General features: G+C 37.4%; 1 protein-coding gene across 2 annotated transcripts in view; it reads left to right on the top strand.

The window, feature by feature from the left end:
* The first annotated feature begins 323 nt into the window (after positions 1–323).
* LOC127411582 (tyrosine-protein kinase Lck-like) overlaps positions 324–16679 on the top strand; it is a 28806-nt gene continuing 12450 nt past the window's right edge. The window contains exons 1-10 of one of the 2 annotated variants that reach the window (XM_051647278.1): positions 373–412; positions 534–626; positions 5267–5370; positions 6387–6450; positions 6567–6657; positions 7324–7425; positions 12178–12281; positions 13846–13995; positions 14171–14323; positions 16019–16198. In XM_051647278.1, the coding sequence (XP_051503238.1) occupies positions 5272–5370; positions 6387–6450; positions 6567–6657; positions 7324–7425; positions 12178–12281; positions 13846–13995; positions 14171–14323; positions 16019–16198 (943 nt within the window). In that variant the 5' untranslated portion in view covers positions 373–412; positions 534–626; positions 5267–5271. Of the gene's footprint in view, positions 627–5266; positions 5371–6386; positions 6451–6566; positions 6658–7323; positions 7426–12177; positions 12282–13845; positions 13996–14170; positions 14324–16018; positions 16199–16679 lie in introns of both variants that reach the window. The other variant, XM_051647277.1, reaches the window with a different exon arrangement.

The raw sequence follows: 16679 nt of genomic DNA, 5'->3' as shown, positions 1-16679 counted from the left end.
TTTTATATACTAACTGTTTTTATTTTTATTTTTATTTAATTTTTTTTTATAAACAGCAGAATAAAACCAACCGGCTACACATAACACTTTGAAATAAAAACTTTCAATTGTGAAGATCTGTGGCTCTTTTTCAGCAAAAGAGCAAGATAAAACCCATCAGTGCCGTTAAAGTTTCCACTCTTTGACATCATGGCAACGCAAAAACAGGTGACAAGTGGAGTCCTGACCCAGAATTCTCTACTCCACACACACACACCAGCTGCTCAGAGCTCAATGCACCTCTATAGAAATGTTAAATATCAGCTCAGACACCTCAACGACAGGAAGCTCTATCATCAGCTTTCTCTGCACCACTGTGGTGTGTGTGTGTGTGTAAGAGTGATGCCTTCAAAAATAATGTGCTTCTGTTAAGGTGGGAAGTTAAACTGACGTGACTTCTCAACTTTTGACACTTTAGCAGCACATGCCTTCGAAACAGTGTAAGACTTTACATTCTGCTGGTTTGTCTAATCTTTGGTTGCTTTGTGTGGCAGAATGTATTCTTCATAAAATTTAAAGCTAAAAACATGACAATGCCTGCTGAGCTGGCCCTTCATTGATATCTGAAACGTCTGTCGACAGAAAAGGTACGTTTTACAAGCAGGCTTCTACATTTTCTTACCTTAATTAATGGTCAAGAAGAATTTGATTGAGTCAATGTTATCAGACTGATCAAGGTAAAATCAAGCAGTCTGTTTTGAATCAACAAATGATCTGTTGGATGAGACATCGTGATCTTAAGCATGATTCAATTTATGTATATTTTTAAAGCAGGCCAAAAAATATTACGATTTTGAAGTAGAAAAGTATATGTGAGAGTGTTTGAAATCATATGAATAATCTGTAAATTGCTCTGGTCCAATATAAAGTGCTACAACACTACACTTCACAATCTAAATTAGTGACATAACTTGCAAGGTACCTGTAATTAACCATTCACCAAGGAATTATATCAGTGAAAATATAATGTCTGCATGTTAGTACTGGTTGTGTTGGGTTTATGTTCCAATTCATGTTCAGATGAGAAGCAACACATGATTTTAAGTCAAGTTTCTCTCATAATCTTCTGCATAGTAGCATCAGGGGTGTAAAAAGTACTCCAAAATTATACTTAAGTGAAAGTATTGATACAGAGTAGAAAGTTTACTCAATTAAAATCCAAGTATCTAGCCAAAAACATACTTTAGTGAAATTAAAAAACTATCCACATTAAATTGTACTTAAGTATTAAAAAAGTAACTTTTAGCTTGAATAATATCCAGAGAGAGGAGATTGTGTGAGAGATTGCATTTAAAATCGGTTGGTATGTTAAGTCACCGTTTTACTGTCTCTGACGACAGTGGCATTCGCAAACCTGGTTTTTAGAATCATGTTACAATAACAAAAATTTGCAAAATGATTTTTATGTGGCCTGTTGTACGTAACACAGCAATTTGCTGGTGGACTGAACACTAGAGGCACTAAAACAAAATGACTTTTATCCCTTTTCACTCCAAATCACAAGTAAAACTGCTGAACTGACCTCACACAGTGCTATCTTATGACATATAAACACTTTTTCTATAGCGCATGACTCGTTTTAACGTTTGCATTACATAACCAACTACATTTACAAGCTTGTTTAAGTGTGGTCATTGCATGGGAGAAGGCACTCACGAATTGCGATGTCAGAGCACCTACCCCCTTGAGACATAGAGAAATATAAAAAAATTCAAAAGAAGCTTTGAAGAAAATTAGTAATGTTGTTGGTTTTGTGAATTGTTTTCTGAGGTTTGCTACCAAACCTTGCTGTTGAGCAGATGGATGAATTCAATAAAATTCACAATTAATATTTAGTCAGATTCCATTATTTTTATTATTATTATTATCATCATCATTGCTGGTTTTATAGTTATTATTATAATGAATAGTTGCCTAAAAACAACAATACTAGTTCAGCAAATAGGGAGAAGAAATGTATAGAGATGATTTAAATATGACGGCAAGTGTAGAAATAAATGACATGTACACATTTAATTGCAAAAGCCTTTTGTTTATATATATATATAAATTTGCAACATGTATTATCATTTTTGACTTCATAACTGTAAAATCTGTAGAAGTAGCAGGCATTTAGAATGAAGTTTAGGACAAAAACAATCAGTGTTTCTAACTTGATGCTCATAGTTTTGAATAAATACATCACATTCAGTCGGGTGGTCACATATGGGCCAGTCACACAAATATTTAAACGTATCTGAAGCTCAAATCAAATCCGAAATTGCAGATAGTCAGAATTTCACACAACTGCCGTGCGACACTCCATTTGAAATGACTGACCACTGGTCTGTCATCTGTCGTTTATCTGATGCAGTGGAAAGGCGGCTTAAGTCCAGTAAGAAGAAAGGAAATTATCTGCAAAAATGTAATGAGTACTTCTGAAGTTTAAATAAAATGGTAAGGAGTAAAAAGTATTATTTTTTTCTTTGTAAATGTAATTAAGTAAAAGTACAAGTATTAAGTTTAAAATGCACTCGAGTAAAGTACAAATCCCCCCCAAAATACTTAAGTATAATACTTAAGTATTTTTACTCAATTACTTTACACCCCTGGGTAGCATCACTGTTTTGACACTGAATGCAAACATTAAATCAACTAAGACAAATCTTCTAAATTCTCTACAGTCACAGGTTTGAAAAATCCTCGAATTAACATTTGTGCTATTTTTTTAAGGTGAATTTCCAAAATCCCTGTGCAGCAATTTCAAGGAGGAAAACTCCTACTTTTGTACCAGCTCTAAGCTAACATTTTCAATTTTTGTTTATTTATTCATTTACATTTTGCTTTAAGCATGTAACAAACATGCAATCATTTATGTCAAACAAGTGTAAGATTGTGTGTGTTTTTTAAAATTGTGTCATTTCCTATAGGTAAATGCAGTAATTTTTTGTTAAACAGGAGGACTGTTCGAAAAAGTGAGACAGAATTACATCATATCTTTTGACACATCAGTATACAGTGGCCCCACAACGTATTTGGACAACGTATGAATTTCATTGATAACAAATTATCAAGCCAAGTGGCATCTGCAAAAAAATAATGCAAGAGGATTTCTCAGAACTAACTTCACCTTTCTGAACCATTGGTCTTAAGCTGATTTTCAAGGGATGTAAAATGTCAGTTCCCTTCAAGTTTACACAGGTGTCCAAGCAGAGTAACTACAGAGTAACTTCATATAACTACTGTACATGAAATAAGTTCCCCAAATTGTACCTAAAAAAAGAGCTTGAAAAGAGTGTTTGTGCGATACTTGTTCAAAATAAATGCCACTTGGTTTGATATTTGTATATAATGCAAAGATAATCCTACATTCTTAAGTGTGGCTTAAGTGTCCAACAGTAAAATCAAAAATTGGACTTGGACTGTTTGGTGTGAATCAGTAAAGTTTATTCCTTTCCTCTCAACCTCTTGACCTCTGTTTGATCTCTGACAGAATATTCAGACACTGCAGTGATATATTAACTCATGTGAGAGGGAGAGAAAATCCTATGATTTAGTCAGTGGGATTCCAGCGGCATTCGATCTGTTTGACTTCATTTCAGCTCTATAAAAACACATCCTCTGTAACATATACTACAGGGAGCAACTAAAGGGCCTGAATCAGCCCAAAACCTGCAGTGGTAAACTTACTCAAAAGAAGCACATTGTCATTACAACACGTTGAACAAGCTCACTGCTGTACAATTTTGTATGTTGCTCTTCTGTAGCTTTTTTTCTAATGGCAAAAATTAAAAATTAAAATAAAAAAAATCACTACCTCAATTCAGCAGTAAAGTGATAAAAACATGTTTATAGACTAAAACACTAGTTTACACAATTATTCAACTTTATTCTAACAAATGAGACAATGTCACACAAACATTGGCTACGCTACAAGCTCAAAACATCTGACCTTGTTGTTCACCTCTCGAGACTCATTTTCACTGTTGCTAGGTAGGGTCAGGAACTGGCCTGAGGTCAGTGGAAATTCTTGTCTCTGTTGGTAGATCCTGCTTTGATTTGGGTTGTGCTCCCAAACAGTCCCAGGAGTTCACAGTGTTCTGTTTGACCCCAAGAGTTGCACTTTTCCTGACCCAACAATTCTCTTTCTCATAGGTCCAAACCCCACAGAGATACAGATTTGGCACATTAAACTATTTATCTGTGTATTGGGAATGAAAAAGATTGTGGATAAAATACCATACAGTGCATACATCCATGCACAGTGATTTTTATGTACACTTTTTGACTAATGACTAATGACATTTTCATGACCTTTCCAGCCATTTGTGATTACTGGATAAGGATTATTCATTTATTTATTTATTTTTGTTTTTTATAATTTTGACCAATTCGCTAATTTATAATTCACACCATTTTGTGAACCGTTTTGAAATAGCTCAAAAGAGTGATTCGCCAACAAATCAAAATATCACCACAGTGAGCAAGTTTTGTTCAACACAAGTTCTACACAAGAGCAATTTCTAACCAAGGAAATATTTTAGAGCAGAGGAAAACTTACAGGTCTGAAAAAAAAAAAAAAAAAAACATTTAGAAATTCACTGATATTGCCAGGTTTTCCAGGAACCTTGATATTTATGTAAAGCTAAGTAACGCAAACTCCTTCAACCACGTACAGGCGCCCATGCCTGCTAGTTGAACGCTAAAACACAATATGTTCAAGACAAGTGAAAACACAAATGTACAGATCAATGACCCAGATCTGTTCATTCATCCATTTACTCCGTGTGTGAGTTGGAATTAAGAATTAAGAAGTGGATTAACCTTCTTTACAGATCTGCTCCAGAACGGCTGTTTTTTACTTCAAAGACTTAACTAAATAAAAATGTTATTCTATATTATATTATATTATATTATAACAAAATATTTTGTGATTTGTTTGGTGAAAAAATAGGAAATATATTATCATTAATCCTCTGTCTGTTCCAATGTGAGCTATCTCACACAATTTAATTTAATTACAGTAATAAAGACCAAATAAAAATGATGACATTCAAGCATATATTAACAAATAGATAATATTCACGGATCATATTTATTTATTCATTTGCCACTCCTCTGAACTTTTGTTTCCCAGGATTTTAAAGGATTACCCTTATTGCTGAAACAATGAACAAATATAAATTGATTTATCTCTAATATAGTAATAATCATTATCGTTGTTGACATTGTTTTGTCTCATGCTTAGTAAATATGGGGAACTGCGGCTCATTTGAACCAGATGATGAATTCTCCTACCATCCAGACGAATGGTGCGACCAATGTAACTGCCCAAAGCCTCCACCCAATCAGGTATGACTGGGTCTTTGTATCTGCTGTAGTGAATATTATGTAACCTTTACACATAAGACTTCTTTTACCTATTGTCCACCTGACCGATGCAGAAAGGCTTTGTGTTCCTCTACAATGCATTACTGTAAAAAACGTGACCATTTTTGGAATTTCATATCACACCGTTTAGGATTGCGAGACAGGGAAGAATTAGATCTCAAGTCAGGTTTTAATGTGAGACTTAGAGACCGAAAACTTACTATATGTGTGAAAAGAAGAGAGAGAGGAAGAGGGAAAGCGAGAGAGAAACAGAGATAGACAAAGGAAGTGGCATAGTCATTCTCTGCACTAAAGACATGCATATAAGTCACAAATCTTTGTGGTTTTTATAAGACACACGTGGCAACACAACAATGTATCACAAAGTGCTACACAAGAACTTTTGTAAAATAATCACATGCATGTTGAAAGTTTAACCTTGAAAGCAAAATGGAAAATTTGCTTTTGGATTGTGAGGTGATCTTTCAATCTAAATTTGCATGATATAACTGAAAACTGCTGTTGAAACATCGGAAGCAGAGACTGAAACACAAAATAACAACACATTCACAATTAATTTGATCCGTTCCTACTCCTTTTGCCCTGCCATAACTCTTTCCTCAGATGGGTCAACTGATTATATAATATGGAGGGAAATGAGCCTTTGTTTTGGTAATCAGTCAGGGACTAAAATGTCTAGCTATGTTTGAGGCAAATTTCCTCATGTAATTTGTTTATATTGAAGATTAACAATTAACGAGAACAACACATGTTGTTTATGGCATAGTGAAAATGATGAACATGCTGGAATGTTTGTTCTTGTTGTGGTAATTGTTTCACAGGCTGTCCATGAAAAAAATAAGGTTCCACCTTTTTAGGGAATTGGCTTTGCATGGTTTATGATATTGTAATATGCTGCAATACCATTTGACCGTTTTTATTTTTCTTGAATAGTTTTTAGATTAGTAGATCTTTCATGCGCTGTCTCTCTTTCACAGTCCTATGATCCTCTGATCCTGTATCCATCCCAGTACACACCTCCACCATCATCTCCTCTTCCAGGTGAGATGAAACCCTTACTTACCTGTGGTACACATGAAGTTTTACTATGGGGTTCAGCAGGGACGCCCACATGGGTCCTGATCAGACAGCTCACTATTGCAATCTGTGTATTCCAGACAACCTGGTGGTAGCAATATACAAATATGAGCCGAGCCACAGTGATGACCTTGGCTTTGCGAAGGGAGAGAAGATGAAAATCCTTAATGAGTAAGCTTTTTATTATCATTCTGATGTTGACAACAGATATTCTCTGTAGAGCAACAGGATAGGTTTGACCAATTGATGGGTGATCAGCTGATAAAAAAAGCCACTAAATCTCACAAACCCTTGAGGGTCCCCCAGAAATAGTGATGTTGGAGAGGTTGAGGAGGTCTATTGCATCACCTTTAGTGAGCCGCTGGCACCCCCCTTTACATGGCGCCCCTATGCATTGCATACCTTGCATACATGGTTTTTGCACCTCTGCCTGAGGGTGAGCTTCTCTCAGAAGTGCAACAGACGTGCAATAGATGTCATGATTTTCACAGAAACATTACTTACATTTCAGGTTGTTTCTCCCCAAAACATATGCCTTGAGAAGGCTTGGAATATGATGCACAGACTGCATGGACTACTTAGTCACTATCCACTACCACTGTATTGAAAAACTGGACCGTGATATTTATTAAAATACCATTAAAAGTAAATTGTTGTGAGTAAATTGTTACAGATTCATTTTGTTGATGTTGTTTTTTTTTGTGTGTGTGTGTGTGTAGAGAAGTGAAAGATGTTTAGATCATAGTCAAGGTTTCTCCTGTTATTTGTTGTTTCTGCAGTTGTAAGAGTATTTAGACTGTCATGCATCTAATTGTACTCTGTTTGTGTGTCTCTAAGGGATGACCCTGAATGGTACATGGCAGAGTCTCTGTCTACTGGGCAGAGGGGATATATACCACAAAATTTTGTAGCAAAACTGAACAGCATGGAGACAGAACCGTAAGTCATGCAGCGCTCTAGGGAGCAACGTCACACATACTTTTTCAGAACATTTTCCAGTTCATAGAGCACATACAGTCCAGCAGCATGCCGTCCACACCAAGTCAAATCCATGCAAGCAATCAAAAACATTTTTGGAATGCCATGCATGAAATGTCAGTATTACCTACAGATGTCACTGAAATAGGTGTCCTAAGAAATCACACTTGTCTCTAACAGCCATACACTCTGTACACAGCAATAAGGGGAGTGGCTCACACAATTTCAAATGTTTACATTTTCGAATTTCCTGGCGGGCAGGTTTTTTAAGAGAAGGTGTGTGGTTGAAGGGATAGGGGCATTCAAATTCAGTGGATAAGTCTAGCTAAAGTTAACAAAACGGATGAAATCACTTAGAGCGCCTTTAAAAAGTTATTTCATATTTTGAAAAAGAAATGCATTATACACTCAAAAAAATAAAAATAAAAATAAAAATAAAAAATACACCGATCAGCCACAACATTAAAACCACCTGCCTAATATTATGTAGGTCCCTCTTGTGCCGCCAAAACAGCACCAACCTGCATCTCAGAATAGCATTCTGAGATACTATTCTTCTCACCATAATTGTACAGAGCGGTTATCTGAGTTACTGAAGACTTTGTCAGTTCAAACCAGTCTGGCCATTCTCTGTTGATCTCTCTCATCAACAAGGCGTTTCCATCCGCAGAACTGCCCCTCACTGGATGTTTTTTGTTTTTGGCACCATTCTGAGTAAGTTCTAGAGACTGTTGTGCATGAAAATCCCAGTTGATCAGCAGTTACAGAAATACTCAAACCAGCCCATCTGGCACCAACAATCATCCATGCGATTATCTAATCAGCCAATCATGTGGCAGCAGTGCAGTGCATAAAATCATGCAGATACAGGTCAGGAGATTCAGTTAATGTTCAACATCAACCATCAGAATGGGGAAAAGTATGATTGGACCATGGCATGATTGTTGGTGCCAGACGGACTGGTTTGAGTATTTATGTAACTGCTGATCTCCTGGGATAGTCACGCACAACAGTCTCTAGAATTTACTCAGAATAGTGCAAAAAAAATAAAATATCCAGTGAGCGGCAGTTCTATGGACGGAAATGCCTTGTTGATGAGAGAGGTCAACAGAGAATGGCCAGACTGGTTTGAACTGACAAAGTCTACGGTAACTCAGATAACCGCTCTGTTCAATTGTGGTGAGAAGAATATAATCTCAAAATGCTATTCTGCAATGCTGGTTGGTGCTGTTTTGGTGGCACGAGGGGGATCTACACAATATTAGGCAGGTGGTTTTAATGTTGTGGCTGATCGGTAAGTGTGTATATATATATATATATATGCATAGCTTATTTAGCTTATTATTTATATATATATAGTTTATTTATATAGGCGTTGTATGTTTTATGATCAACAAATCCTGGTGTGATCAGAGGAACGTACATTCTATCAAGTCTTTCTGCTCTCCTGATCTGGAATTTCCCATGCTTCTGTGTCGAGAATTCTGGCTACCGAGGGAATTCACAGTGGACATTATCACTGCTGTGTACATCCCGCCACAAGCCGAAACAGACCGGGCACTCAAGGAACTGTATGGGATTATAAGCAAGCAGGAACCGTGCACCCTGAGGCCGTGTTCATTGTGACCGGGGACTTTAATAAAGCCAGTTTCAAATCAGTCGCACCAAAATACCACCAACACATCAGTTTCAACACACGAGGGGACTGGGTTTTGGACCATTGCTACTCTTCCTTACGGGACGGCTACAAATACCTCCCCCGCCCACCATTTGGCAAATTGGACCACTCTTCCATTCTGCTTCTGCCCACATACAGGCAGAAACTGAAACAGGAAGCACCCACTCTCAGAACGATCCAGTGCTGGTCGGACCAATCAGACTCTACGCTACAAGACTGCTTTGATCACGCGGACTGGGAGATGTTCCGGTCCGCCTCTGATGATGACATCGAGCTTTACGCTGATAGCGTAATGTGTTTCATCAGAAAGTGCGTAGAGGACATCGTTCCGACCAGAACAATACGGATCTACCCGAACCAGAAACCTTGGAATAATAGCGATGTTCGTGCGGCACTTGATGTGCGGACCTCCGCTTTTAATTCCGGGAATGCGGAGGAGCATAAACAAGCCAGTTATGCCCTCCGAAAAACAGAAATCAGAACAGCAAAACGTCAGTACAGGAACAAGATTGAAGGACAGTTCAACACCACCAACTCTAGAAGCATGTGGCAGGGAATTAATATCATCACGGACTTTAAAGGGAATAAAAACTCTGCGGTGAACACCGCTGCCTCTCTCCCGGATGAGCTAAATACTTTATGCTCGTTTCGAGGGAAATAACACCGCCCTCGCGGAGAGAGCTCTCGCGGCCAAAACTACAGAGGTTAGTTCACTCTCCGTCTCTGTAGCGGATGTAACCCGGTCCTTCCGACGGGTGAATATCCGCAAAGCCGCGGGTCCAGACGGCATTCCGGGCCGCGTCATCAGAGCGAGCGCGAACCAACTGGCTGGTGTTTTTACAGACATTTTCAACCTTTCCCTCTCTTTGTCTGTAGTCTCCACATGCTTTAAAGCGTCCACCATTGTGCCTGTTCCAAAGCAATCCAAAATCACTTGCTTAAATGACTGGCGTCCTTTTGCTCTGACCCCCATCATCAGCAAATGCTTTGAGAGACTAATCAGAGATTACATCTGCTCTGTGCTGCCTCCATCACTAGACCCACTGCAGTTTGCTTACCGCAACAACCGCTCCACTGATGATGCCATTGCATCTACAATACACACTGCTCTCTCCCACCTGGAAAAAAGAACACTTATGTGAGAATGTTGTTTGTAGACTACAGCTCAGCATTCAACACCATAGTGCCCTCCAAGCTTGATGAGAAACTCCGGGCTCTGGGCTTAAACAGCTCGCTGTGCAGCTGGATCATGGACTTCCTGTCAAGCAGATGCCAGGTGGTTAGAATGGGCAGCAACATCTCCTCATCACTGACCCTCAACACTGGAGACCCGCAGGGCTGTGTTCTCAGCCCACTCCTGTATTCCCTGTACACACATGACTGTGTGGCATCACACAGCTCCAATGCCATCATTAAGTTTGCTGATGAGACGGTGGTAGGTCTGATCACTGACAATGATGAAACAGCCTACAGAGAGGAGGTGCACACACTGACACACTGGTGTCAGGAGCACAACCACTCCCTCAACATCAGTAAGACAAAGGAGCTTGTGGTGGACTTCAGGAGAAGAGATAGAGAACACAGTCCCATCACCATCAATGGAGCACCAGTGGAGAGAGTCAGCAGCTTCATGTTCCTGGGTGTCCACATCACTGAGGAACTCACATGGTCCATCCACACTGAAGCCGTTGTGAAGAAGGCTCATCAGTGCTTCTTCTTCCTGAGATGGCTGAGGAAGTTTAGTGCGAACTGCCAGACACATCATCGGAGGTGAGCTTCCCTCCCTCCAGGACATATACACCAGGCAGTGTGCGAAAAAAGCTCGGAGGATCATCAGAGACTCCAGCCACCCGAGCCATGGGCTGTTCTCACTGCTACCATCAGGCAGGCGATATCGCAGCAACAGGACCCGCACCAGCCGAATTCATGATAGCTTCTTCCCCCAAGCAATCAGACTTTTGAACTCTTGATCTCCCACGATCAAAATACATCAGCACTGCACTTTATTACTCTTACTCTTATATCTCACACTGGACTGTCAAAAATTATATTATTATTATATTATATTCTCTCTTAACAACACACTGGCAACTTACTATCAACCGACAGCCTGAATGTCAATACAGTACAATACAACCTACTGTAAATTTTATATATACTATATATACTTTTTTTATTGTATAATGTGTATTCTATATTGTGTGTATTGTATACTGTACATTGTATGTTATTATTTGTATATTGTGTTATGTGTAATTATGTTTATAATATATTTTAAATTGTGTTGTAAATCTGATGTTTATTGTAAATTGGTATTAGTCCCATCACTGTCATGACTACTATGTTGCTCGGAACTGCACCCAAGAATTTCACACAATATTGCAAGGATTTCACACACTATTGCACTTGTGTATATGGTTGTGTGACAATAAAAGTGATTTGATTTGATTTATTTTTAAGATTTATGCATTTCAAAATGTTTTTATTTTTTATTTTTTATTTTTTTTATTAAAGATTATTAATTAAATTTGATGGAATTTTGTTATGAAGTTCAAATGTGCAAATCTTCAAATAATTTTTATATACAGATCAGCCGCTAAAGCAAACAGTGAAGATCAAATAAGCTCCCCTACAATGAGATCTGGGAAATGCTGCCCAGACCTGTGACTGAAAGTGATATTCATTTAGGGTACTCCCTTCCTCTTATGACAGACCTCACCTTGTCTTAAATCCTCTAACTTTAAAACGAAGAGCAAATAACACATTTTGAAGCATTACTATATTAAATCACCCCAGTACTTTCTGAGACTACATATATGTGTATTCAGTCTCTCTTCTGATAACAGGAGGAACAAAACACCCCAACTTTGTATTTTACAGACAATCAAAAGTCAAAATCAATAATCCAATGTATGAATAGACACAAAATGTGCTGATGAATGTGTCAAAACTATAATATTCAAATATTATAATATTAAAACTATAAAATACTAGTTTTAATATAATCATTACATGATAATATTGTTGCATTGCAGGTGGTTCTTTAAAAATCTCTCCAGGAATGATGCCATGCGGCAATTACTGGCCCCTGGTAACACACAGGGCTCCTTCCTCATCAGAGAGAGTGAGACCACACCAGGTAGGATATGCTGAGTAAAATATATTTCTACCTGACAACAACAGAGAACCAAACGCACAACATGAGGGCACCATAGTCAGTGCAATCACATTACAGTGCAGGGGAAGAATGTTTTTCCTTCCAAGATTCACTAAGAAAGCTATGTCACAATGTTAGACATAGGGTCCCCATGGTCATGGTAAACCTGGAAATAAAAGGGAATTTTAAAAATGGTAATTTCCAGGCCTGAAATTTTATGGAAATTGATCAAATGTTATATAGTCAAGGAAAAGTCATGGAAATTTCTAAAGTATTTCTAGTTTTGTTCCACTCTAAAGTACTGCTAGGTATTGCTTTTTGTGAGTGCTTATGCAGGATAAAAATTCTAATTTAAAAAATATTTTTTGAAATATTGTAGAATACAATTGTACACTATTTTTACACAAATTTATAATTAATATATTAACTATATTAATATATATTAAAAATATAATAAAAATATATTAACTCTAAAGATTGGTAACTAAAATAAAAAGGAAATTCAGCTCAGCAATCTCTACAAATTATTTGTAAAATTCCTTAACCCAGTAACCATGAATGATTGGAAAAGTCATGCAAATTAATTGATCAAAATGTGTGGGCTTTTCAGAATATATTCGAAGTGAACTGGTAAACATTTTCTTCTAAATTACATTCCTCTGTAACACCTTACAATAAGTTGTTAACCATTAAACATTAGTTAACAACCAGTGTTGGGTAATGTTACTTTTAAAAGTGACTCGTTAGAATACTGCGTTACTCCTTAAAAAAGTAACTTAATTAATTAAAAAGTTTTTTTTTTTTTTTTTTTTTAAGGAAAGTACATTTTCATTTACATTTATGCATTTGGCAGACGCTTTTATCCAAAGGAACACATAAGCGAATCATCTTAAGGAGACAGTGGTACGAAAAGTGCCATATTACAAAGTTTCACTAGCATCAGAATAGTATTCAAAACAGATTAAAGTGCAACAAGCATTTTTTTTTTTTTTTTTTTGTGACTGGTTAAGTGCTCATAAAAACAGTTTGTTTCATTAACTCAGTAACTCTGATATTATGGTCTAAAATAAAAAATATTGCATTAGTTTACTCGTTAACATGCGTTACTTTTATCGCGTTACCCCCAACACTGTTAACAACATTAGTTAACATGAACTAACAATGAACAGTACTTATTAGGCATTTATTAATCTAAGTTAATGTTAATTTCAACATATACTAATAATTTTTTTTAATCAAAAGTTGTATTTGTTAACATTAGTTAATGCACTATGAACTAACATGAACTAACAATAAGCAATAGTATTTTATTAACTAATATTAACAAAGATCTACAAATGCTGTAAAAAAATATATTGTTAATTGTTTGTAATATCTAATGCATTAACTAATGGAACCTTATTGTAAAGTGTTAACCATTTCTCTTAATCTTCAAAAATGACTCTAAAATGAAATTCTAAGTGTTGTGAATATGGATGTGTGAGAACTGTATTTGCACACTTGGCAGTCTCTAATTCTGAGTTATTCTGTTGTTGTGGTGCTTTAGGCAGTTTCTCCCTCTCCGTGAGAGACCTGGATCACACTCAGGGTGACATCATCAAGCACTACAGAATCCGCAACCTGGACGCAGGTGGATTCTACATCACCACCAAGATCTCCTTCAACTCCCTCTCAGAGCTCGTCAAACATTATTCACGTATGTGCAGCCAGGCCTTACATAAAGCCTTTCTGTATTCATCAGAGACTCGCACATTTTTGCATGAGTCTGAGATCACTTTTCACAAGAAAATTCTGATCAGATGAAATCTCCACAGAGGGCAAATGTATTCCTTGTCTAGTAGGAATAACATGGACTCTCTCTCTCTGTGCAGGAGAGGCTGATGGACTGTGCACTCGGTTGGTGAAGCCGTGTCAGACTCGAGCACCTCAGAAGCCCTGGTGGCAGGACGAGTGGGAAGTGCCCCGTGAATCTCTCAAACTAGAGTGCAGACTGGGCCAGGGGCAGTTTGGAGAAGTGTGGATGGGTAAGAAGAACTGGCATCAACACTGCAAAAAGAAAATGGAACATTTGACTGTTGTTTAGCAGTGAACCACAAGCTAATCAGATCACTGTATTAGCAGATTCAACATTTGGTCGGCCACAGGTCAACAAACTCACATGCACATATTTATTTATTATACATTTTATTATTATTATATATTACAGTATAATTGTTTATTTTACTGTTATTATTTTATTATCTTATTTTTTTCAGTAGCATTTTGTTTACTTTCATCCATTTCATGCACTCACTCATATAATACAATAAATAATCTAGAACCATGAAAGTTATTTCAGTGCCTTAGTTTGAACCACTTCCTGTCCTTGGTTTCCACAGCAGCCAACTTGTTTCCCTCACTACCTGTCTGCTCTTTGACCTCATGAGCCCGTATCATAACTGCCATTTTGTTTGGCTTAGGTTTTTGTTTGGTTTTTGAATTATTTCCTTCATTCAAATGAAAAGAACGTTCCATTCATTAAACTCCATTTTCAGTTGTGATAATATCACAGAACTGAACACCATAGAAAAAAATTAACCAGTTATCAAGCAGTCAGAAAATGTGATGTGAAGCCAAAGAAACTTGGTGAAGCAAAACAACTGATTGAGTTTCTCACAGATTCATGTCTCACGACACACTCTGAGGCTAAAACGTTCTCATGATGGTAAGGAAGTATTGTACCATCTTACGCCACTTATTTCTAAATTTTTCTATTAACAAGTAATGCAGGGCTATTTCGTTCCTCTCCTGGAGGGCCATGTCCTGCAGAATTTAGTTCCCATTCTGTGCTTATACATCTCATTGTAAAAATTAAATGATACTCAAGGCACCATTTGGGGTTCCTCAGATGCCACACGGGTGGAACCCTCTGAAGATCCACCAGTCACCCTTTAAAAGAGCCTCAAATTTGCTAATTATGCACTTAAGGAACTTCAAGATATATTTCAAGAACCTCAAAGTTTTTCTTTTATGATGGGGTTAGTGAAGGAACCATTGAGAGTCTTTAGAGTTTTTTTGAGTTCTTGCAAAAAATAACAAAGTTTCTCAGAGAACTGAAAGGATGTCTAAAGGATCTCCAGAGGGTTCCACTGGTGTGGCAGCTGAGGAATCCCAAATTTTCAAGTAATCTTGAAGTCCTTGATTAACTGGATCAGGCTTGTTTGATTAAGATTGGAGCTGAACTCTGAGGGACATGGTCCTCATGTAAAGATAACTTAGACTTCAATGGAATAGCCAGACTTTGCTCTAAAGTAAAAAACTAAAGAATTCAATAAATGTCTGTTTTTGCGGAACAAGATTTGTTGTGTTTATTCCACACTTATGTTGAAGTTTGTCAACTGTAAGGATTTTTTTCTGACTCCGCGACTGGATTTGTACTTGCCCTGTCAATATTGTTAAGGCCCCCTCCAAAAAAGTTATAAATTGTAATTATACCAATATATTTTTTAATAGAATTAAATTCACATTTGTCATGAAACAGATTTTTTTTTTTTTTTTTTTACAAAAACAACGTCCATATTTTAGTTTGAAAATGCAGTGATTTTGCTACGTTTTCCTCCACCAAAAGCTGAGACTTTCAGAAATGCTGAGCCCTGTTTTTGGTCATATTATTGAACTAAAGCCTTAAAATAAGCCAGAAACCATCTGTTCTCTCCCTCTCTCTGTCTTAATGTGTATAGGGTTGTATAATAACAGTCGTCAGGTGGCTATCAAGAGTCTCAAGCCAGGCACCATGTCCATCAGTGCTTTCCTGGTGGAGGCAAACCTGATGAAGACCTTGCAGCACCCTCGACTGGTGCGTCTTTTTGCTGTAGTCACACAGGAACCCATTTACATCATCACAGAGTATATGGAGAATGGTAAGACTCACGCACACATACACACACACGCTCATGCAAACAAGGGAAGGGAGAGATCAATCCTCTTTGAGTGTGTAGGGGTATTTCAGAGGGGCAGCTTGACTTGGTCTCTTTCATGGACCGCATCAGGGTTTTTACACATTCAGATGTTAAGATTCTCTGTGGTCTGACTCTCTTTCTTGGATGGATGAGGTACTGACCTCAGAGGTCATCACATCACATTTTTTAAACATGTACAACACTTATATCTCCCATTTTTTCTTGAAGAATGCTCTTTTTCAAGAATGAAACCAAATGTTCAAGATGGTGGTGGGGGCAAATTTAATTTTAAGAATCTGGCATTGAAAAATGTATCGGTCAATCATTAATATGAAAATTGGAGGCAAATTCTCTATTTGTTCTTTTTAACTTGTTAGATCTTAACTTTCAGCAACTTTCATGCTTGAGCCAATGCAAAAATGTCTGATGGGTGATGCTGCTT

Source organism: Myxocyprinus asiaticus, chromosome 20, assembly GCF_019703515.2.
Source record: "Myxocyprinus asiaticus isolate MX2 ecotype Aquarium Trade chromosome 20, UBuf_Myxa_2, whole genome shotgun sequence".
NCBI lineage: Eukaryota > Metazoa > Chordata > Actinopteri > Cypriniformes > Catostomidae > Myxocyprinus > Myxocyprinus asiaticus.
Note: the sequence above shows the minus strand (reverse complement) of the source record. Positions and strands in the feature narration are given on the sequence as shown.